This window comes from Puma concolor, chromosome E2 (genome assembly GCF_028749965.1).
Source record: "Puma concolor isolate L17-30 chromosome E2, mPumCon1.1.hap2, whole genome shotgun sequence".
NCBI lineage: Eukaryota > Metazoa > Chordata > Mammalia > Carnivora > Felidae > Puma > Puma concolor.
The window spans coordinates 19,387,063-19,412,780 of record NC_141681.1 but is presented as its reverse complement, the minus strand read 5'-3'; the positions used below and the strand labels follow the sequence as shown (position 1 = coordinate 19,412,780).

The window sequence follows — 25,718 nt, the reverse complement described above, 5'->3', positions numbered from 1 at the left end:
CCAGGTTCGGAGCCGTCAGCACAGAGCCCGACGCGGGGCTCCAATTTATGAATTGTGAGATCATGACCTGAGCGAAAGCCAGATGCTCAACTAACTGAGCCACGCAGGTGCCCCTATTTTATTTTATTTTATTATTTTTTTTTAAATTTTTTTTTAACATTTTATTTATTTTTGAGACAGAGAGAGACAGAGCATGAACGGGGGAGGGGCAGAGAGAGATGGAGACACAGAATCGGAAGCAGGCTCCAGGCTCTGAGCCATCAGCCCAGAGCCCGACGCGGGGCTCGAACTCCCAGACCGTGAGGTCGTGACCTGAGCCAAAGTCGGACGCTCAACCGACTGAGCCACCCAGGCGCCTCTATTTTATTTTTTTTTAATTGAGAGAGAGAGATGGCACGAGTGAAGGTGGAGAAAGAAGGAGAGAGAGAAAAACCCACAAGGGGGAGAGGGAGGGAGGGAGGGAGGGAGGGAGGGAGAGAGAGAGAGAGAGAGAGAAGCAGGGCTTGTGTTCACCCAAAGCAGGGCGTGAGCTCACCCGATGCAGGACTCAAACTCACGAACCATAAGATCATGAACTGAGCTGAAGTCAGATGCTTAACCAAATGAACCACCCAGGAGCCCCTAGATGTGATTAGCATTTAAACCAGTATATTTTGAGTACATCAGATCACTTTCCACAATGTGGGTGGACTTTATCTAATCAGTTGAAGGCCTCAAGAAAAAAGACTGGGGTTCCATGGAGAGGAAGGAATTCTGCCTTCAGACTCAAGTTTGCAACATCAACTCTTGTTGGAATTTCCATCCTGTTGTCCTACCCTGTGGATTTCAAATTTGTCAACTCCTACAATCACGAGAGGATTCTTTAAAATAAATTCCTTTCTCTCTATATATACGCTCATTGGTTCTGTTTCTCTGAAGAACACCGCCTAATACACATGGGCTGGAGAGAGGACATGCTTGTGTACCTTCATACATTTAGTAGATCACCAGCTTTGGGCAAAAGTATTTAATCTATACTCTAGGGGATGGGCTCTGTACTCTCAGTTGCAATTGCAGAAAGGGCTCTAAGATTTCCCCAAGATTGTTCTCTAAAAACACTGATCCAACAATTTAGTGTAGTCAAAAGGCCAGAAAATGTTTGGCTCTGGTAGGAAGGGAAAGAAAGTAAAATTAACCCTTATGCTCTCATGCCTGTTCCGAGTATACTATAGGTGGGATGGACTAAGAGAGCAAAAAAAGCCTTAGAAAAAGCCCCGAAGAGAGCTAGAACTGGGCAGCTTCTGTTTTAGGAAGCAGAAAGGATCACTATTTTTAAGATGTTTTAAGATGAAAGCTCATGAGGGTATGAGCAGTCACAAGACAACAATACCTGGGATACTCCTGAGAGCTTGGGGTGGTTCCCTATGTTAATACCTCCAAAGAAGTAGTGGGTGCCAAACCAAGGGAAGAGGTCCTTACACTGGGGTCTCGCAGGAGGGGGCCCTTCGGGGAGAATAGCCCCTGACTGTTATCATGATCTGCTCTCGGAGAATCTCTAATGCTTCCTTACACATGTGAGATTTTAGGATTAGGGACTGGAGAATCACCATACTGGGTGACAATTTGGCCACCTGAGTGCAGAACACATAGAGCTGACCAGGAAAGTAATGAGGAAATTAGATTCTCAGACACAAACACCTCATCTGAGGGCTGTAGCTCTGGCCAGCCCAGAAACTACCTGCTGTAACTATTCACTGTAGGAACTGGGGTGGACACTGCAGCATGGGGCAGAAAGGAGGTGGGCAGGGGGGAAAAGGACTTTTGTGGCTCCTGGAAGTTTGGTGACGGTAAAACCAGGATAAGGAAATTTCTGTTCCATGTCATGAGAGGTCAGGGAAAGGGGAGAGACCTCCCATTTTGAGCCCAAACAACAGGGATGCTTTTTAACTTAAGACTCAGTAGTATTATCAGTAGGGGAGCTAAAGGCCATCTTAAACAGGCTCCTGCAAGGCCAGCCGCACAGGGTCTTTAACTTTAGGAGGACCTGGGTTATCTTGAAAGACATATTTAAGTTAACTAGCATTCCCGGGGTACCTGGGTGGCTCAGCCGGTTATGTCCAACTTCAGCTCAGGTCATGATCTCACAGCTCGTGAGTTCGAGCCCCGTGTCGGGCTCTGTGCTAACAGCTCGGAGCCTGGAGCCTGCTTCGGATTCTGTGTCTTTCTCTCTCTCTGCCCCTACCCCCCTCACATTCTGTCTCTGTCTCCTCAGAAATAAATAAACATTAAAAAAAAAATTTTTTTTTTTAAGTTATCTAGCATTCCTGCTAGGAAGCCAAAGGAGAGATCAGAGAAGCTGGGAACTGATTTTTGTCTCCAGGGAGTGGGAAAAGCATGAATGCTGAGTGCTTATTAGCTCAGATTTTTTGGAGGGTGAACAAATTTCAAGCTGCAATCTTTTCTCCAGCTCATATTCTCCAGATTACCCAGGAGTGAAGTGCCCCAGAGCACCTCTTTGTTCACAGGAAGTAAACTTCATGGTCACAATATGCTCAGTGACTCCTTTGGGGTTTGAGTGGGCAGTGCCTCAAGGCAGGTCCAGCTGACATGGCTCTCCCAGTCCCACCAACTTGACCCTGGGACTGTGTGCCTATAAGAACAGACCAAGGACTCATTCACACCCTCTTCCTCCTGACAGTGAGAAGACAGATGACCCTGCTTCACTGAGGGCTGGGACATAAGATTCCAGAAGCCTCTGGTCATTCCTGTCCTTCCTATTTGTATTAAAAGATCCAAAGTCTGGTGCTTTCCTATACCAGGAACCAGAAAACAGCAGGCTTGTAGCCAAAGAACTTGGGATTTCCTCTTTCTTCCTACACAGCTTGGCAATGGTCTCTGTGAGAACCCTAATATATAAGCAGACTGAGAGCCTCTAGAACTCTGCCTCTGGATACACCTGGCATCACCAGCCTGTATTCATGTCACAGGGATGGCAGGAAGTCAAGTGACCACAATAGCTTGATCCCCCTGAATTAGCCTTCTGTTAAAGTGTTGGCATAGGCCTACTTCTAAACTCAATCTGAAAGCCATTACTTGCCCTCCTAAGAATCTAGTGTCCAGTGAATAGCTCCAGTGTCACACATCCTTAGAGTGCTCTCTGGAAAAGACAAACCATCTACAATTTTTGGCCAAAATGTACATGCATGCCCCCAAATCAACAACCAGACACTCATGTTCTTACTCACTCCAATGAACGTTTGTCCTTACAAATGCATTAGGCAAGAGGTGACAGACATTCTCTTCTCCTCAGAACAAGGGAAACAAGTAGCAGTGGCTTGGACTCTCCATCATGGTAGTGTCCAGGAGGAGTGGTCAAGCCTACTGGCATACCAGTTTCTGGGCCCAGAGATCTCTGACTGCATCAGAGAAATATTTTGCTCCTATCACCTTCATTAAATAATTTCTCTGTCGGGGCGCCTGGGTGGCGCAGTCGGTTGAGCGTCCGACTTCAGCCAGGTCACGATCTCGCGGTCCAGGAGTTCGAGCCCCGCGTCGGGCTCTGGGCTGATGGCTCAGAGCCTGGAGCCTGTTTCCGATTCTGTGTCTCCCTGTCTCTCTGCCCCTCCCCCGTCCATGCTCTGTCTCTCTCTGTCCCAAAAATAAATAAACGTTGAAAAAAAAAATAATTTCTCTGTCAATTAATTATATGCTACCTGAATTGTCTCATTTACTTTGTAATGTGTGTTATCTCTAGTCTCTCCAACTGAACTGTGAAATCTGAAGGCAGGGAGGGCTCTGATCCAACACTGCTTTGAATGTCCTGAATGACATCAGGACAGTGCCTTGCACCTAGAAGGCATTAAAAAAACAAACACCAAACAACAACAACAACAACAACAAATATGCTGGATGACTATTTACTGGCTTGTTTTCCTACTAAATTAGATTCTGATTTACATTAGAAAAAGAGAAAAGGTCGCCCAGAGTTGACTGGGAAGAGATGCCCAACAGGATTTGCAGGAGAACAGCTCAGCAAGCCCTATACTGCCTTGTGCTTCCCAAGGGGGCAGACATGTGAGCTGGCTGTCCTGTGGATCCTGTCAGGGAAGCCCAGCACTGTCCGAGGGCCTTTCTGACTTCTGGAACACAAGATTGCAAAATGTGGCAGGAAGGGTGTGCACTCAATCTAGTGAAGGACTGACAAAACATGGGAAATGGCAGCCTCGTTACACCCTCCTCTCCATCCTTTCTGAGGTGCTACGTGCCACGGAAATGGAAGAACAAATACATCAGTCACAATTTCCCATTGCCCAAGTCTTTGAACTCCGACTTCAAACAGGCCAACTTTACATTGCATGAAGTGTAATGATCTCTGGTCCCTGTGACAAGACAACTCTTGGCATATGCTTAATTTTTGCTCAGGGAGTTACTTATGGGAGGCAGGCAAGCCTGGAGCATTTCTTTCCACAGCTGTAACACCCCCAGTGTGCCCTCCCCAGGACGGCTCTAAGGGTGAGTGTTGTCCCAGAGTACCATTACCTGCAGACCAAAGCCCAAGAAGGACCCAAGAGGAGAACAGTGACACACAAGACACCACCCAGAGGGAGATATATCCTACCCTTGCTATCGTCTGACTATCCGTACCTAGAGCCTTCACAGATATTTGCCGGGTAAGTGGAGGGGGGATATTGATGCACACAAGATCCACGTCTTGATGCAGCAAGACATCATCGGTCCGGCTGGTGTAGAAGGTGATGTTCATCTCCTCGGCAAGCTGCTTTGCTTCCTCCTCAGTCTTCCCCCACAGGGCCTCCACGGTGAACCCTTCTGCCCTCAGCAGTGGGACCAGAACCCGGGCAGAGCTGCCGGTCCCAAACACGCCCACTCCTGGGAGCATCTTCATGCCGGCTTCTCTGTTCACCAACTCATCTCCTCACAAGAGCCTCCAGCATGAATACGACCTTCCCACAGTCCTGGTCAAACATGGCTCCTGGAACAGCAAGCATTATACTGGCTATTAGTGGATGGCATACTCAGCCGAGGCTATCTTCTGGACTTATTTGGAAGCAACAAGTTCTCTGCCACAAAAGCACAAATGAAATACTGCTCCAAAATGAAAAGCTGCAAAAGCTTTTCCCATGGAGACTTAAGGATATTAGCAATATACATCTACTGAAAGGAAGAAAAATGAAAAATGAGTAAAGCTGGGTTAAATCTCTGTTCTGTTACTTAATGTTTTGTGTGACTCTGGTCCAATCATTTCACCATCAGGGCCTTAACTGTAAAAGTTCATGATTCTATGATATTAGATTAGAAAAAGGAAAAGAGGAGTGGGAAACAAAAACCAATACAAGTTGGAAGAGAACTACCTAAGTGCTATACAGATTATAATTTAAAAGTTTATGGTAGCAAGCATAGAGAATGTTCACTAGAAACAAACAAAAATTTTTTTTTCAACTACCAAACTGGCAATAATAGTAACAGGAAGTTTAAAATGGTATTTTTTGTATAAGGATATTCACTCCAACATTGGCTATGATAGGTGAAAAACTGGGAAACAATCTAGATGCTGAATAACAGTAATGGGTAAGATAAATAACATTATGCAGTCACTGAAAACCAAGGGGATAGAAAGCCCTCAATGACCTGCAAGACATCACCATATGTTCACTGAAAAGAGGGAAAACAAAACAATATGTGAAGTATGATATCCATTTTTTTAAAGCACAGAAAAAAATAAATATATATGAATGAAAACATATAAGGATATCTATAATATTATCTGTAAATATATTTCACACATGACACTAGAAGGACCAGAATACACCTGAATTTAATAATGATTACTCAAATTATGAGATTATGGATGAATCTTGCTTTTCAAACATTGCCAAATTTTATACAATGAATATGTCTTACTGTGGAATTTTTCCTTCTGATCACAAGGGTTATTAAATGAAATAACAAACAAACAAAAGTCTTCTTGGAAACCAAGATGAGATTTAGGTGTGCTTAGGGTATCAGGTTTCCCCATACAGCAGCCCCTCTGCTAAACCAGTGGTACCCACTCTGGCTGTGTGTTAGGTCAATGGTAACTCCATACCCACTGAGTCATATAAAGGGATGAAGCTGTGTCACTGTCATTTTCTTTTCATAGTAAATTAAATTCTTTTTTTGTGTGTGGTAAAATACACATAAAATTTACCATCTTAAACTTTTTTTTTTTTTAGAGAGAAAGAGAGAGAGAGAGAGCGAGAGAGCGAGCACAAGTTGCGGAGTGGAGTAGGGCCAGGGGGGAGAGAGAATCTTAAGCAGGCTCCATGCTCAGTGGGGAGCCCCACAAGGGGCTCGATCTCATGACTATGAGATCATGACCTGAGCTGAAATCAAGTCGGATGCTAACCCAACTAAGCCACCCAGGCACACCTTAAAAACATTTTTTAAATTTTAACTTTTTAAATGTTTATTTATTTTGACACAGAGAGAGAGAGGAAGAATAAGAGAGATGGAGAACGAGCAGGGGAGGGACAGAGATGGAGAGAGGATCCCAAGCAGGTTCCGCTCTGTCAGTGCAGAGCCCAACATGGGGCTCGAACCAACAAACTGCACGATCATGACCTGAGACAAAATCAAGAGTTGGATGTTCAACTGACTGAGCCACCCAGGTGCCCCAAATTTTAATTTAAGTAGGCTCCACACCCAGTGCAGAGCCCAACACGGGGCTTGAACTCACAACCCTGAGATCATAACCTGAGCTGAGATCAAGAGTCAGACACTTAATTTACTGAGCCCCCCAGGTGTCCCATCTTAACTATTTTTAAGTGTACAGGTTCAGTGATACATTCATATTGTGTAACCATCACCACCACCTACCTCCAAAACTTTTCTTCTTGCAAAACTGAAACTCTATACTCATTAAACAGTAACTCCTCCTTCCAGTCCCTCTCCCTAGTCACTGTATGTATGTGTGTGTGTGTGTGTGTGTGTGTGTGTGTGTGTATATATATATATATATATATATTTTTTTTTTTTTTTTTTTTTTAAGTAATCTGTACACCCAACATGGACTTCAAACCCAAGACCCTATTACCTCAAGATCAAGAGTCATACGCTCTACTGACAGCAGCCAGGTGCTCTAACCATTCTACTTTCTGTCTCTATGACTCTGACTATGCTAGGTACCTCATAGAAGGGGAGTCATAGTGTTTGTTTTTTTGTGATTGGCTTATTTCACTTAGCATAATGTCCTCAAAGTTCATCCATGTTTTAGCATGTGTCAGAACTTCCTCCCCTTTTAAATTCAAATAATATTCCATTCCATATGTATATACCACATTTTACTTATCCATTCATCTGTTCAGACACTTGGGTTGCTTCCGTATTTTAGCTACAACAGATAACGCGGCTATGAACATGGGTGTTCAAATACCTCTTCAAGATCCTGCTTTCAATTCTTTTGCATTTATACCCCGAAGTAGAATTGCTAGATCATACAGTAGATTTTTTTTTTTTAAATTTTTTTTTTCAACGTTTATTTATTTTTGGGACAGAGAGAGACAGAGCATGAACGGGGGAGGGGCAGAGAGAGAGGGAGACACAGAATCGGAAACAGGCTCCAGGCTCTGAGCCATCAGCCCAGAGCCTGACGCGGGTCTCGAACCCACGGACCGCGAGATCGTGACCTGGCTGAAGTCGGACGCTTAACCGACTGCGCCACCCAGGCGCCCCCATACGGTAGATTTTTAAGTTTTTGAGGAACCACCATACTGTTTCCTATTGGGGCTGTACCATTTTAACGTTTTTTTTTTGTTGTTGTTGTTTTTTGTTTTTTAATTTTTGGGACAGAGAGAGAGCATGAACAGGGGAGGGTCAGAGAGAGGGAGACACAGAATCTGAAACAGGCTCCAGGCTCTGAGCTGTCAGCACAGAGCCCAACGCAGGGCTCGAACTCACGGACTGCGAGATCATGACCTGAGCCGAAGTTGGCCGCTTAACCGACTGAGCCATCCAGGCGCCCTATTTTAAATAATAATTTTATAAACACTTTACATTCCCTTAGTCTTCCAACTATCTTTTAAAAACCTTACCACTGATCTTGCTCACCACAAATCCTAAATTTTAAGAAGTTTTATCCAAACACACAACTTTGCTGTTCTACTTTAATCCACAATAACACTGCTTCATCTGCATCTCCTCACAGATCAGAGTCCACCTATTTTCAGTTTTTTTTAAGTTTATTTATTTATTTTGAGAGAGAGAGAGAGAGAGAGCAAGCGGGGAGTGGCAGAGAGAATCCCAAGCAGACTCTGTACTGTCAGCGCAGAGCCCAATGGGGGGCTCAAACCCATGAACCAAGAGATCATGACCCAAGCCAAAACCAAGAGTCAGACGCTTAACGGACTGAGCTACCCAGATGCCCCAACCTATTTACAGTTTAAAGGAGAAATGGTGTTCCTTTAGTAACTCCAAGTACTAGGGATATACATCTCTTCCCTCCCCATCCACAACATCCTCCCACCTTTCTGGTCATTTCTGAGTGCCACTTTTGGGGTTCCCAGCTCCTTCAATGCTGAGGTTTTTGAGGTTCAAGTCATAGGTGTCTTCTTTTCTTCTTGTTCCACATACTCTTTCCACTCATGTCCAAAGTTTTATCAGTATACCAGGGACTCCCAAATCTGCAGAATAAGCCCAGATTTCCCTCCAGAGTTTCACACCCACATATTCTACTCCTGAATATACACTGATGTTCTATAGTTTCCATAACCCACACAACCACATGACTAAACCTGAACAGAAAGAGTAAAGTGAGATGGTGAGAGCACCTGAAGTGAAGGCTTCAGAGATACCGGAGTTCAAATTCTGGCTTCACCAGTTCTTATGCAACTCTTTTCATGGGTAAAACAGGTCTAATGCTATTTAGCTCCCAGGGTCTTCTGAAGATTAAATGAGGTCACGTTTTTTTTTTAAATTGTTTTTAAACATTTATTCATTTTTGAGAGAGAGTGTGAGTGGGGGAGGGGCAGAGAGCGGGAGACATAGAATCCAAAGCAGGCTCCAGGCTCTGAGCTATCAGCACAGAGCCTGACGTGGGGCTCAAATCCACCAACTATGAGATCACACTCTGAGCCAAAGACAGACGCTCAACTGACTGAGCCACTCAGGTGCCCCAAATGAGGTCCAGTTTTAAGTGCCTAGCCAAGTATATATGGTCAGCATTTAATAATTATCATAAACCCTCACTCAAACATTTTCTTTCCATATTCTCTCTCTTATGGAATGTTACTATCATCAACTCAATTCTTTAGCCCAGAAAGCTGGCCATCATCCATAACTTCTCTATTCTCTTACCCGTACAAGTAACTCATCAAGTCTTATTGATCCTATCTCTTTATTATCTCTTAAATCCATCCCTTCATTGTTATCCCCTCTGTCACTGCCCTAGTCTAGCCCCGAGTACCACTCACCTGGATGACTGCAACAACGTTCTACTTTATCTCTCTTCCTTCCATCCTTTCCTTCCTTCATCTAATCCTCATATTGTAAAGAGATCTTTCTAAAATGCAAATGGGATCACATCACTTCCTTCCTTTTTAAACCTTTTTTGACTTCTCACTGGACTCACTATAAAGTCCGGATTCTTTAAAAAAATTTTTTTGTTTATTTACTTTTGAGAGAGAGAGAGAGAGAGAGAGAGAGAGAGAGAGAGAGAACGAGTTGAGGAGGGGTAGAGAGAGAGAGAGGGAGACATAGAAGCCGAAGCGGGCTCCAGGCTCTGAGCTGTCAGCACAGAGCCGGACGTGGGGCTCGAACTCACGAACCGTGAGATCATGACCTGAGCCGAAGTCGGAAGCTTAACCGACTGAGCCACCCAAGCGCCTCTATAAAGTCCAGATTCTTAAACAGCACCTGCCTGGGTAGCTCAGTTGGTTGAGTGTCCGACTCTTGATTTTGGCTCAGGTCATGATCCCAGGGTTGTGGGATTGAGCCCCTCGTCAGGCTCCAAGCTCAATGTGGAGCCTGCTTAAGATTCTCTGTTTCCCTCTGTCCCTCTCACCCATTTGCATTCTCTAAATAATAATAATAATAATAATAATAATAATAATAATAATAATAAATAAAATAAAATGGATCCTTAAAACAAACAAACAAACAAACAAAACACTTCACAAAGTCCAGATTCTTCAGTATGACTTATAAGGTCCTGCATGATCCAGAAATCTTCAGACAGGTCTAGCTTTGTACAGGGTCACTTTCAAAGATTATCTCAAAGAGAAATGGGTTTCAAAACACATACTTAAATAACAGAGTAAGAAGAACACTCTGCAAAATTGTCAGGTATAAATCAACTAAAAGTTGGGGAGACAGTTACTCAAAATCACAAAAATGGCTTCAGAGTAACTGATGAAGAGTATGTTTTTTCTTTCTGAGAAAATTAAATAGTGGAGAACAGTTGTTTATTTGGACCCTTTTATATCATATTAAAAGCATATCATCTCACAAAAACTTGTACATGAATGTTCATAGGACAATCTTTCTTAATAGCCAAAAAGTTGACACCCAATGTCTATCAACTGCTGAATGGGTAAACAAAATGTGGTATATCCATGCAATGTAGTATTCTTCAACCACAAAAAGTAATGAAGTACTGATACAAATTACAACAAGGATGAACCTTCATTATGCTAAGTGAAAGATGCTAGTCACAGAAGGCCATTTATTGTATGATTCCATTTATAGAAAATGTTCAGAACAGGCAATCCATGAAGACAGAAAGTAAATTAGTGGCAGGGGATAGTGGGGATGGAGGATTTGGGAGGCATGGGGGGGGTGTCCAACTTTATTCTTCCTCATGAGGTTATTCAGTACCACTTGTTGAAGAGACTATTCTTTCCCCTGAATGACTCTGATATCTTTGTTGAAAAACAGTTGACCATAAATGTATGGGTTTATATACAGACTCTCAATTTTATTTCACTGCTCAATTTGTCTGTCCTTATGCTAGTACCACCCTGTCTTGATTACTTTAGCTTTACAGTAAGTTCTGAAGTCAGTGTGAGTCTTCCAACTTTGTTCTTTTTCAATATTGTTCTTGCTATTCTGGGTCCTTTGCATTTTCCTATAAAATCTAGGTTCAATCTGGGATTTTGGTAGAGATTGTTTTGAATCTGTAGATCAATTTGGGGAACGCTGTCATCATAATATTAGGTTTTCTGATCCATGAACACAGTATGCTTTTCCATTTACTTAGGTCTTTAATTTCTTTCAATGATATTCTATAGTTTTTAGAGAGTAACACACTTTTTGGTTAAATTTTTTTCTAAGTATTTAATTTTGTTTGATGCTATTGTAAATGGAATTGTTTTCTTAATTTCATTTCAGTTCTTTTGCTTCTAGTATAGATACAAATGTACTATGTAAACTACATGTCTATCTTAGGGGTTGGTTGGCTGGTATTGCCTAATACAGCATCCTATACTGCTTGACCCTACCTGAAGGACACCTGTGCCTCTGTGAACCACTGAAACAAGCATGACTGGGGCTAACTCCAGACCCCAGTCAGCTTCCTGTGCTCCTGTCTCTATCCTCTGGGGCTGTGGATCTTGGCTTGCCTCCTGTACTCTACCATTGGGTTTTATCTTAATCATCTTTCTTTCTAATAATGATGAATAATGTCTGTGGACTCTCAGCTATGTCTCTTTCCTCTTTGCTGATTAATTCTGCCCTTAGAGGCTTCCTTTCTAGTTAGAAACAGGTAAGTCACATAGTATTTTCTATAATTATCATGTCCTGGACTTCTCCTCTTCAGCTATTTTGGTCACCTTCTGCATTTGCAGTTTGTTATTGTTTTTGTTGTTGTTGTTTTTCTACTTTCAGATCATGGATATTCTGGGAGCCTGAGTGTCAAATCTGTAGCACTAGACAAGTAAGGTTCTGCATAAATTTTATGGGTCATTAATTACCAACAGCTATAAGGGCCAGAGGAGTGAAACACAGCCACTATAAGCAAAGACGTCCACGTTCTCTCAAAATTCATGCCCAGGGCACACTTACTCCTCTCTCCCACTTCATTCCTTCATGCTGTAGTTATATGTGGATGTATGTTTGCATGGGTGGTTTAAAAGAACAGAATGGATTAGAAGACATTTTAATAACGTCTGTTTTACTACAATGACTTAAAGGGCAGCTTCATCAACACCCATAAAGGGGCATCAGCTGGCCTCTGAGGAAGCCAGATGGCATGAAGCTAGGCAGGCTTGATACTAGGTATTTCCTGTTCAAGCAGGCAGAGCTGGTTTCCCTTTTTTATTTCAGTGACTACCCTTTTCTAACCCCTAAAATTTCCCTACTCCCAGCCCCTAACTTTCTTGTATATATGTAGACCTTTTGCATTCTCCAAAGATCTCCATAAACTCAACCCTACCTAGCTCACATGCATTCCAATCACCACACACTGGTTGGGACAGGACTGGCTATATACACCTTCACAAGGCTATGGGGAAGATAGCACAGAGGTTAGAGGCATGGAATCTAAAGCCACCTTGCCTGGCTCAAGTTTTGACTCTACCACTTACCAGCTAGGTAACCTCAGATAGGTTTCTTAATTCTTAATCATTCTATGCTTCTGTTTCCTCATCTGTAAAATGGGGATAATTGTATCTACCTCATAGGGGAGTTAAGGATTAAATGAGTTAATATTTGTAAAGCATTTCTTACAGGGCTTACTGTTACAGATAGTAAGTCACTGTATACACCATTTTTAAAAATTTAATTTAATTAAAAAATTTTTTAACGTTTATTTATTGAGAGGAGAGAGAGAGAGAGAGAATAGGTGGGAGAGGGGCAGAGAGAAAGGGAGACACAGAATCTGAAGCAGGCTCCAAGCTCCAGGCTCCAGGCTCCAAGCTGTCAGCCCAGAGCCCAATGTGGGGTTCAAACTCAGGAACTGCGAGATCATGACCTGAGCTGAAGTCCGACGCTCAATCGACTGAACCACCCAGGTGCCCCTAATTTAATTTTTAAAAGTGTGTCAATTTTGTTGATCTTTTCAAAGAACCAACTTTTCTTTTCTTTTTTTTTTTTTTTCAACATTTATTTATTTTTGGGACAGAGAGAGACAGAGCATGAGCGGGGGAGGGTCAGAGAGAGAGGGAGACACAGAATCGGAAACAGGCTCCAGGCTCTGAGCCATCAGCCCAGAGCCTGACGCGGGGCTCGAACTCACGGACCGCGAGATCGTGACCTGGCTGAAGTCGGACGCTTAACCAACTGCGCCACCCAGGCGCCCCCCAACTTTTCTTTTTTAAGTAATCTCTACACCCAACGTGGGGTTTGAACTCACAACCCTGTGATCAAGGGTCACATGCTCTTCCAACTGAGCCAGCCAGGAAGCCCCATACATCCATAATTTTTAAAAAGATTTCTATGACTGACTTAGATGTCTCCTTTTCAAAAGCTGTGTAGGAATACGAAGATAATATTCTGAGCTAATATGCAGTGAAATGCAATAGGCCAAACAATGTTTAGTATAACATATAGTACATCTAAGTCCACACAATCTCATTTTGCAGATGAGGATACAGAAGCTCGAAGAGGCTAGACAACTTTTCCAAGGTTCTGCAGCTGGCTGTGTATGTTAGAGCTGCCACAACCAGCTGTGAGGCCCTGGGCAGATTACTTAGCTTCTCTGAGCCTCTGTAAAAACAGAGGTTTTATATGTGTGGAATAAATCTTTCATTCTTTTGTGAGAAGTATGAGCCAGGAAAGTTCATTCTGTTGCCTGGATCGGCAAGTGCTTGCCTCAGATCCACCACTCAAACCAATGTTGATCTGTTCATACATCACACCTTTACTGAGGGCCTAACAGGGAGGCTGTAGAGATAAAAAGATTAAAAAAACAACAACAAAACACCCCAATTTTGGGGCCAGTAAGTCAGAAAAGTGTGTAGGAGCCAGAGCTGGTGGCACCAAGCACTAACCTGAGTTTGGACTTTCTGGGTCCAGCCAATGGGAAGTACCTCAAGGAGATCAGAGTCTTAGCATGACTAAGAGAATTTAATCCCAGGAATGTATGGCTGGTTCAACATTCTAAAATCAATTACTATAATCCACCATATCAATAGTAGTTAGTTATTAGACTGCATTAATTAGAAATGCAAATTAGGGGCTCCTGGGTGGCTTGGTCAGTTAAGTCTCCGACTTCGGCTCAGGTCATGATCTTGCCATCTGTGAGTTTGAGCCCCATGTTGCGCTCTGTGCTGACAGCTCAGAGCTTGGAGTTTGAGCTTTGGATTCTGTGTCTCCTTCTCTCTCTGCTCCTCCCCTGCTCACACTCTGTCTCTGTCTCTCTGTCAAAAGTGAGTAAACGTTAAAAATTTTTGTGTAAAAAGAAGAAATGCAAATTAAAACTTATTTAAATACAACTACGCACCTACTAAAATGTCTAAAAATCAGAAAACCTGGTATCAAATACTGGCAAGGCCATAAAGCAACTGTTCATTCTTGGTGAAAATGAAAAATGGTAGAGCCACTTTGGAAACAGTTTGTCATCTTACAAAGTTAAATATACACTTATCATATAATCTAGTAGCCCCACTTCTGGGTTTTTACCAAGAAAAACAAAACTGATTTTTACACAAAAACCCGTATGTGAATGTCTATCTTCTAATGTTTAACACTAGTTTCATTTGTAACTGCCTAAACTTAGAACCAGCAAAAATGTCCTTCAACTGGTGGTTAATGGATAAACAAATAGTAGTGGATCATGCAATGGAATACTACTCAGTAATGCAAAAGAGCAAACTACTAATGGACTCAATGACAAAATGAATCTCCAGTGCATTATGCTAACTAAAAGATGCCAGACTCAGGAGGCTCTATACTGTGTGATTCCATTTACATGACATTACAGAAAAAGCAAACAGGGACAGAAAATAGTGATTGCCAAAGGTAATGAGTCAACTGCAAAGGGCTACAGGGAATTTTGGGGGGTAGGTGGTAAAGGAACTGTTCTCTGTGCATGTCAAAACTCATAGAACTGTATACTTAAAAGGAGTAAATTTACGGATATGTAAACTATATTTTAATAAATAAATAAATAAATAAATAAATAAATGTGACACCCTAAAAATGACACCGAAGTTCTAAGCATAAAATGACAAGTTGTAGTGTCATTTAGAGAAACAGGGAACCCAAAAGGCCTGACTTGTTGAAACTTGTGCAGAAGCTGGGATTTGTGGATTCTGCTCTTCCCAGACTGGTGGGATACCATCTTACCTTCTGTATGCCTGGTCCATGGAGCCACAGCTTCTGCAAAATCATAGGAAGAGACCCATTCCCCACCATAGGGGTAGGCCAAATCCAGTCTTACCCCTGCTTTTATAAATTCTGGAACACAGGTCACATCCATTCCTTTATCTATGGCTACTTTTGTAATATAACAGCAAAGTAGGTGCAACAGTGAGCATATGGCCCACAAAATTGAAAATATTTACCATCTGGCGCTTAATAGAAAAGATTTGCTGACCCCTGCCCTATTCCATGAGTTATGAAGCTAGGAGCTTCAAATGACAGAATTTAATCATGAAGGTAGTCAGGATTATGATTAAAAACCATTCTACCTCATTGTTTGAGGAGTCACAGATTCTGGGAATTCTGGTGTTAACTGAATAATGTCAGAGAGGTCATTCAATCCTAGGCAGCTTGAGTAGGAGTCAGACCCTGGACAGAAGGTGCCTATGAATACTTTACTACTAGATGCGACATGCAGAACTAAAACCTGTATTTCCCAGCCTCTCCTGCAAAAAAGACGCATCAAAGAAGATAAATATAGGATGAAGATACAGTTTGGTTGAGCTTCTGAGAACATTCTTTAAGGGAGGTAAGGAGGTAATCTCTATTGACAGGCACTTTCCCCCCTCCTTCTCCTTCCTTTCAGCTTTAAGTGCAAGATTCTATGGCTGGAGTTGCCACAGTCAAATGACCACCAGGAGGCAACCTGAGGATGGAACACAACTTCCCACAGACATTGGTACTAAAATGGTGAATCACCCTAAGGAACTCCATTTCATGGACTAGACAGGCATGTAAACACATTTGTTATTCACTACAACAGGTAGAGCAACAAATCTGTGTGTCACATGGAGAACAGCCATCATTAACAACAGGGGCCACAGGTGGTATGCAAGCAGAAAAGGCTTCCTGGAAGAGATGATGTAACAGGTCCAAGTTCGTCAGAAAGACAAGAGGTCACACAGCCTGTCCAACCCATCCAATGACAAAACCTTCCCTTTATTAGTGGCCTGATTCTGTTCTGTGGCCATTTCAGTCCGAAAACTCTTCTGTGGATGGACTTGAAGTCCTTGGTCTTCTACACTGTGGAACTATCTGTGATGTTTCTAATGAAACTGTCATGTTTCCTCTAAACTTCATAGGTGGTGGTAGGCTGTTTGCAAAATGGCCACAATAACTCCCTTTTCTGTTTTCATGCCATCAGATAGTCAATCACCTCCCACAGTGACTCTGGACGTAGCCATGCCATTTGCTCTGGCCAATGGGAAATTAGCAAAATGACACAAGATGTTTGAAAAGTACTTGTGCATGGAGGCTTGCTCTCTCACACTGCTCGTGGGTTCTCTGGGACCATCACCATGTGAACAAGCCTAGGCCATCCTGCTAGATCACAAGAGACATGCAACCAAAGTCATCCTCACTGCCCCACCTGGCACTGAGCCAAACCCCAGTTATATGAGTGAGATCATCTCATGTCATCCAGTTCCAGCTGAGACCACCTAACCCAGAACCATCCAGATCTCCCCCAAAATCATAAGAAAACTGGATTAATACACTGTAAACCTTTACCTTACCCAATGTTATATGTCAATTATATTTCAATAAAGCTGGGGAGGAAAAAGAATCATGAGACATAATATTTGTCTTAAGCTACTGAATTTTGAGGTTGTTTGTTATATAGCAAAATCTTACTGATACACTCCTTTACAGACAGAACTCTAATTCCCTCAGGCCTTCCTCATACTCTCTATCAAAAGAATAGCCAAGGTCGCTCTGGCTTGCCCAATCTCTGGTTTGCCAAAATCCCCCTGAAATGGGGCCCCCAGAACTAAATGCCATATCCTGAGCATACTCTGTCTGACCTTCTTCCTTTAGATATTATACTCCTATTAAGCAGCTTACATTCATTATAGAATTTAGACAGCCTTGTCATCCTAATACACAGTAGGAATCACATGTCCTAAGAACTATTCTGTACTTATATCGTTAGGTTTTAAAAATGTTTAATTGTGGCAAAATACACATCAACATAAAATTTGCCATCTTAACCATTTTTAAACATATGGGTCAGCTGCATTAATAACATTCACATTGTTGCACAACCATCACCACCAACCACCACCCACAGAACTCTTTTTACCTTGTAAAAGTGAAAATCTAGATCCATTACACAAGAACATCCTATCCCCTCCAACCTTCAGCAACCATCATTCTACTTTATCTCTATGAGTTTGATTCTCTATAAGTGCAATCATATAATACTTGTACCTTTGTGACTGGCTTATTTCACTTAGTATCATGTCCTCAAGGTTCACCCATGTTGTAGGGTGTGTCAGAATTTCCTTCCTTATTTAAGGCTGAATAATATTCCATTTTATGTATACGCTACATTTTTTGTTTATCCATTCATCTGACCAGGGACACTTGGGTTGCTTCCACATTTTACCTTTCTACTTTTCAGCATGAGTCTTCAAAAAGAGTCATTAGGGATTTCTATAGACAAAGTTACTGCCTTGTAATACTATATTTACCCTGCAAGCCACACAAATGCAGTCAACTGATCTTCAACGGAAGTATTAAATCAATTCAATGGGGAAAAGAAACTATTTAAAAAAATTTTTTTAAGTTTATTTAGTTTGAAAGAGAGCACGAGCAGGGGAGGGGCAGAGAGGCACCCAGGTGTCCTAAAAAGAAACTCTTAAAGAAATAGTGTTGGGAGGTGCCCAGGTGGCTTGTTTGAGCATCTGACTCTTGATTTCAGCTCATGATCTCATAGTTTCATAGTGCGTTTGAGCCCTATGTCAGGCTCTGTGCTGACAGCTGACTCTTGATTTTGGCTCAGGTCATAATCTCCATCTCTTGAGATCAAGCCCCGGGTCCGGATCTGTGCTGACAGTGCAGAGCCTGCTTGGGATTCTCTTTCCCGCTCCCTCTCTCTGCCCTTTCCCTACTCTCAAAGATAAATAAATAAACATTAAAACAACCCTGCATATATTAACCCAATAACATAGCAATTCCACTTGTAGATATTTGCCCAAGAAAACAAAAACGTATGTCCACAAAAACTTACATAAAATGTTCACAGTAAGGGCACCTCGGTGGCTCAGTAGGTTGAGCATCTGACTTCGGCTCAGGTCATGATCTCATGGTTCGTGAATTCAGGCCCTGCATCAGGCTCCCAGTTGTCAGCACAGAGCCCGCTTTGGATCCTCTGTACCCCCTGTCTCTGCACCTCCCCCACTCATGCTCGCTGTCTCTCAAAAATAAATAAACATTAAAAAATAAAATAAAATAAAAATAAAATGTTCACAGTAGCATTATTCATTATAGCCCCAAACTGGAAACAAATCCAAATGTTTATCAATAGTAGACTGGATAAACAAGTTACGGTAGAATCATTCAATACAATATAGTAAAGCAATAAAAATGAATGGACTATGAATACATGCAACAACAGGTATGAATCTAAAAAATACGTTTAGTGAAAGATTCCAGACACACACACCAAAAAAAAAAAACAAAACAACAAACCACCCCATACTGTAGCATTCCACTAATCTGAAGTATAGGAACAGGTGAACTTTATTTATAGTGATAGCAGAAGGTATTGGTGGTGGTAGGGGTATGGGACTGACTGGAAAGGGGCATAAGGAAACATTTTCGAGTGATGGAAATATTCTACCTTCTTGTTGCACTGTACTTACATGGTGATGCAACTGTTAACTCATCAAGCTGAATACTTAAGATCTGTGCATTACTTCTAAGTAAATTATACCTCAATTTTTAATCAGAAGTTGTTGTTTCTAAGAGCACAGAACAACCTGTTCACATCTTGAAGATTCAGGTTCATAATCAAACAAAATGGATACATGTGAACTAAAAGTCTCTTTCCTTAAAAACAACATAAAACCTTGTCAGCTTACTTTTGGAGATATCAACAGTACAGAGACAACGGCTGGAGCCAAGAGAGTTAAGTTTTCTGATGAATTAACTTCAAGGCCCAATGATCTAGTCAGTCTCAGCACTTGCTGAGGGTATCTGAAGATGGCACTTTCCACTAACCAATGCCAAACTGGACAAGCTACTGAGCTTCAGGTATTAGGTAAGTAAGTCCTTACCACTCACGAACAACTCATACTAAGGAAGGGAGGGTTCAAAATGAATTCTTGTGTATTGCTTTAGGCAAATAAAGCTAATGATGGTTCTAAGTGAGAAATGATGTGTAACAGTTTGTGGCTGTAGCTGTACAGGTTGGGCAACAAGACCTGGAACACCACAAGAGTGAGAAGCCTTCACTCAGTGCCCACCCCCATCTTTCCCTGGAACCAGCCTTACACCTGCAGTTCTCCAGTGCAAGCAGCCATCCCAAGCTGTGCATCCTTAGGGCACTCCTTCTTCCTCTGAGATGCCTCTACAGACTGCCACAGATCTCTGACCCTTCAAACATTCCAAAGGGCCAGTATCAAGAGGCCAGCTTTTTCTGTGGATGAGTTTTTCTAGTAATTATATCTTCATATAAAATATGCTAAAATAAAGTACTGTGGCCAGAGGTGAGGCCAGGACCCTAGTTATTAAGTGAGATGGGCCCTCAACCTAGTTTTAAAACAGATTATGACATTATCTTAGCTAATCACAGTCTGTGTTTCAGATGCTCATGTATAAAATGACACCTGTAATTTATGCACATTGATTCATTAATAAATACTTATTTTAATTACGTACTATTGGCCAGGCCAAGGCAACGCACAGGTTATACTGGTGAGCAAAGCAGATAGTTTCTGTTTGCATAGAGTTTACAATTTAGCAGGAATGAGAAGACAAATCATCACATAAATATGTCATTATAATTTGAGAAAAGCATTATAAAGGCAAAGAGGGTACTATAAGAGCATTCAACAGGATATGAATTAACTTTATATTTAAAAAAACGTTAGGGGCATCTGGGTGGCTCCATTGGTTAACTGTCCGGTTTCAGCTCATGTCACGATCTCACAGTTGGGTGAGTTCGAGCCCCACATCGGGCTCTGCACTGATGGTGTAGACCCTACTTGGGATTCTCTCTCTCCCTCTCTCTCTCTCCCCAACCCCCACTCTCACACGCATGCTCTCTCTCTCTCAAAATAAATAAACTTTAAAAAAAAGTTAAATGACATATCTGTAATGCACTCCGAGTTCCACATGAGGAAGGCATTACTCACACTGCAGGATTGACATATGAAAAAACACTGACATACTGGTAGTTCAGTAAAGAGCACAGCAGTCCAAGCACATTAAAAAGTCAATTTGTAATTGGCAGACACTCCCGTCTCCTAGAGTAGTGTTCAAGCCTCTACCTAACAGTATTTCCTCAGTATGAAATGGGTCCGGGGCGCCCAATGGCTCAGTCAGTAGAGCATGCGACTCTTGATCTCGGGGTCATGCATTCAAGTCCCACACTGGGCAAAGAGTTTACTTAAAAAACAAAAAAATAAATAAAAAGTAAAACAAAATGGGCCAAAGGAAGTAGGAGAAGAATGAAACGTTCAGAACTTCAAACTGTAATTGTGTATCTTATGTATTCAAGGCATCATGGCTGACAACCCCATAGGAATGGTCATAAATACTTCAGCTACCCGATATTTGTCAAATACAATTAAAATGTTGTAAAATCCAAAATCCAAAATCCCAAAATCCAAGGGCCAATTCTCATCTTCATTCCACTTTGTGCTGACACAGCAGTAGCATCTGATATAGCATGTTCCACCCTCTTTGCAACACTCTTAATTTCCAGAACACAAATTTCTCCTGCTATTCTCCTATCTCTCTGGCTACTTCCCAATCTCCCGTGGTAACCATGATGATCCTATTCAGTCTCATGGCTTAAATACACACTATTTTCTGAGGACTCCCAAAGATTTTAGGTAGGTCCTCTTTCTTCAGCTCCAGACTAGTATAAACAACAACTCCCTATGCGATATCTCTACTTGGATGCTTATTTTAATAGGCATCCCAAACTTTAAATGTCCAGAATTAAACTCCTGGAATTCCCATGCCACCCCCTGCCAATCCTCCATCCCCCGCCCCCGCCAAACTTGTGCACAATGGCTTCATCTCTGAAATTGGTAACAAACTTTCCAACAGCTCAAGTCAAAATCTTGGAGTAATCCTTGATTATTATTTTTCTCTCACACTTCACATCTGATGTGTTAACAAATCTTGCTGGCTTTCTACCTTCAAGATACATCCACTACATCTACTGCTATCTCAGTTCAAGTCACAACCACCTTTCTCACCTACATTACTGCAACAGCTTAGGTGACCTCCCAGGTTCTACCCTGCTCCTCCACCCCATACTGCACCCCAATCTAGTCTCAACATAGCACTGAGAATAATTCAAATTAAGTTAGAGTAAAAAGTCATTCCTCTGTTCAAGTTCTCCACAGGCTTCCCATCTCTCTTGGAATAAAAGGCCAAGCTCTTCCACTGACCTACAAGGTCCTACATAGTCTGCACTCATTCCCTTCCTCCTTTTACATCTCTCACCTTATGTCCTATCTCTCTTTCCCTTGCTTATTCTGCCTCCGCAACAGTGGCTCAGTACTAAATATATCTCAAACATGCCAGGTATGCTCCTGTCTCAGGGCCTTTGCACTTGCAGTTCCCTTTTCTATACAGATATTCACTTGGCTTACTCTCTCCCTCACTTGCCTCATTGTTTGATTCCCCCAATCACCCCTGCTAGAATGTATGCTTCTTTAAGACAGGAGATTTTTTTGTCTGTTTATTCACTGTTGCATCCCCAGTGCCTAGAACAAGCCCTGATATATAGTGGGTATTCAATGCATACTGCTGAAAAAATAAAGATTGCAGATCTTGTTCCTGCACAGTTAGTTAATAAACCAAGATGCATATACTGAACTCATCAAAACTGCATATAATTTAGTAGGGTCTTGGGATATGTTCATCAATATAAGAGAGATTACTTATGTCACGAATTTAAGTAGTTTGGGGCAAAATCTGATTTAATAGTTCAGGAAAGAAAACAAGCATGATATGATAATAGAATAGCTCTGCCTGCCACTTGGGATTAGGAAAACGAGCTGCTACTTTCAGTCTTAAGCTACAATTTGACCTGCTAAGAGGGCACCCTCATCTAGAGCTGTCCCTTCAACTAACCTCCCTCCTCCACATGACATGACTCATGATTACTCGTTAGCTCAATCCCCTTGCAGTCAAGCTTCCTCCATCTAACAGAAGTGTACTGTATGTTAAGGGCCTTACAAGACCACAATGACCCAGTGACTATGTTCAGTCAAACACCAACAGATAATTGTGAAGGGAAGGCAAGTGAGAGTAGCTCAAACAGGTGACAGTGATTCAGTCCTAACCAGTTCATAAGAAACCACTCTGGCTGCAGTGAAGCCATTTGCCCCACAGCCAGTCCGTCACTACATCTCACCAACTGGATTCAATGCCCCTGGAATTCATCCACTGTTCTGGTCCGCTAACAGACACCTAACGTTTTTCCTTGTCCTGACCATTTCCTTCCCTAGACTTTAAGTGCCCCCAGGATAAACCCTAAATTCCTTGATGAGGTCCACAAAGCATCTCTCAGTATGAGCCGGACCCCTCCCCACCTCTCCACCTTACCACTTTCCCCTTACACTGTACCTGACATGCTAGCAGCTACTACATCTCTTTCAGTCTTGCTCTGAGATTTTGGTCCAAGCTCTTTGCTCTGCTTGGAACAATCTTTTCTTACTTTGGCAGGCTAATTCTCAGGAGATTTGTCAGGTCTCCACTTAAACACTACTTCTTTACATCTTAACCCAGCATGGCCTAGGCTGGGTTAAGTGATTCAGCTTACAGTTCCCAGCAGCCTGGGCTTTGGTTTTCACAGTGCCCATCATGATTCACTGGGATCACCTATTTAGCATCTGTCATGATAGCAGGATCTTGCCTACCTCACACACTGCTGTCACCAGGACAAAAGAGTGCTGACAGAGTAGGTGCTGAGTAATCATTGAAGAATGAATGTACAAATAAGTGTGAGAATGAATAGATCGGGAAGTAGGGTTAAACCTGTATAGATGGTGCACTGGCTAGAGGACAATAGCTTTTTGTGTCTAATTCCTTCTTTGCCTTCCCTGCCTCCCTCCCTCTCTTCAAGTTTATTTATTTATTTTTGCGAGAGAGACAGAGAGAGTAAGCAGAGGAGAGGCAGACAGAGGAGGGGAGAGAGAATCCCAAGCAGAGGATCCCGATGCAGTTCAAACCCACAAACTGTGAGATCAGGACATGAGCTGAAATCAAGAATCAGACGCTTAACCAACTGAGCCATCCAGGCATCAAGCTTAATTTTTGAGCATGATAAAGGAGATAAAATAAAACCATGAAGGTCAATTTTAATTGTTGTTTTGCAAAACTTCGGACCTATTGGGGAAATAAGCAGGAATGCCTTCTATCAGGCCTTCAACGCCCAGTCATGTACCAAGAATTAATTAGAAAGAGGTGTCTAATTGTCCCCCAGCCTTCCTTTTGGCCCCTCCTAACACCTGGAATTGAGCCAGTATGGCAGACAGGCGGTCAATGCCTGAGTACAAGAGCCAGACCCAAAGAGAAAGACAACCACACCCCATCATCAGAGCATAAACATGAGGGGGAGTGGGGATATGCAGCCTGAGTTCTAAACTTCAAGTTCATAGCAGAGGGACTACCTACAGCATGTACTTAAGAGTGTGATATGATAACATGAACGCTTTTGGCAGGACTGCTTTCAGATAGATGTATGAAAGTGTTTCTTTACTTGCATTTATGTTCCCATTAAAAAATAAAAGCCAAACTAAAGAAACAGGTGTTGAGTTTTACAAATTACTTATGATAAATGTTTTGGTCCCTGGGTTTCAAAAATCCAGAGGCTCTCTGGAGAAGGTTTCATTTTCCTATGATTTGTTTTTTATTTTAACAGTGCCCACACTGACTCAGTGACATGGTCACAGATTCCTACCTTCTCATTGTCAGCAAAAACACAAACAGGACAAAGGACAGATGTGCTATTCCCTCAGGTCCACAAGCTGATATGATGGTAAACTGTTAGGCAGCTACCACGTGATGGGGCACACCCAGAGCTGGCCAAAGACGACAGTTCCTTGCCCCCCTGCTCCAGTCCACAAAGTGTCCTACGAGGGCACTAATGAAAGACCTAATGACCTGTTCAATGAGGCATAACTACCCAAGCTACAAAAGGGTCAGCTAAATTGGGTCATAAAGAAAAAATTTAACACCCACAGAAATATCTGGATTGCTATCAGGTCTAAAAGTTAGCTTCAGCTGATGATTACAGTAGGAAAAAGTACTTATTTACTGGCTACATTAAGTTTTTTTTTTTTTTAAGATTTTATTTTATTACTGAGAGAGAGAGAGAGAGAGCGCGCGCATAGGGGCGGGAGGTGGGACAGAAGGAGAGGGGAGAGAGAGAATCCCAAGCAGGCTCCACGCCCAGCATGGAGCCCAACATGGGGATCGATCTCATGAACCATGAGATCATGACCTGAGCCAAAATCAAGAGTTGGACAATTAACAGACTGAGCCACTCAGGCACCACCCCCTCCATATTAGTTCTTTATTGCTTTTGAAAATCTGGCAAGAACAAGATTATTTTTTTGCTAAGACTACTTTAACAGTGAGTTCCAGGTTGACATCTACCTGAAAATTCCATCCTCAGTCCTCTCTCTTTTGAAGCAACATAATCTAATCCTTCAATTTCACTATAACCTTCATGCAAATATTAACTTCCAATTCCCAGCCTCAACAACTTGTTCCAGCTCTATCTTTACTAAATGTCTAAGTGTCGACTGGAAATCCCCACATAAGTGACCTACCAGCTGCTCCCATCCCAAATTTGTCTTTCCTCTCAAACACAAACCTCCTTCTGCGCACCCCCACCCATTTCAGTGGCACACTATCCAGTCACCAGAGTCCTCTTCTCATTTATTCCCCAATATTTATAAGCACCACAATGAGTCAGGCATTATGCCAGGAGGTGGGACACAGAGCAGTGATCTAGACAGGCAGGCTAGGTTCCTGGAGCTTAGTTTCTATTTCTTGCTACACCCATAGCCGAATACCAAGGACTGATCTGACACAGAAACACAATGAGTGTTCAGAGATCTTTCACTGTAGCAGGCATGTGAACAAAGACTCTGCCTTTACTTTTAAATCACTTAGGTAAAGCATATTTGGCCGTGATGCATGTGAAACAGCCAACTGTAGAGAGGTGTATTACATACTTTGGTTTTACCTAGGGACCAAGAATGCACACTCAATTTACTGAAGTTTTCTAAGTGTTTTCCACCTTCAACATGGAGAAAAGTACTCTTCTCCTGGGAAAACTGGTTTATCTATGACAGTAATAGACACTGGATTTCAGTTTGGGACTTTTTTTTTTTTTTTTTAAGATTTAAAATAATCTC

The 25,718-nt window shown here is 42.2% G+C and overlaps 1 protein-coding gene across 2 annotated transcripts in view; it reads right to left on the bottom strand.

Annotated features, from left to right (window-relative positions):
• GFOD2 (Gfo/Idh/MocA-like oxidoreductase domain containing 2) overlaps window positions 1-25,718 on the bottom strand; it is a 34,737-nt gene that overhangs the window by 2,266 nt on the left and 6,753 nt on the right. The window contains exon 2 of one of the 2 annotated variants that reach the window (XM_025920622.2): window positions 4,624-4,969. The exons of the other annotated variant lie outside the window; for it this stretch is intronic. Coding sequence (XP_025776407.2) covers window positions 4,624-4,882 — 259 coding nt within the window. The 5' untranslated portion in view covers window positions 4,883-4,969. The remainder of the gene's footprint in view (window positions 1-4,623; window positions 4,970-25,718) is intronic. 2 annotated transcript variants of the gene reach the window in all.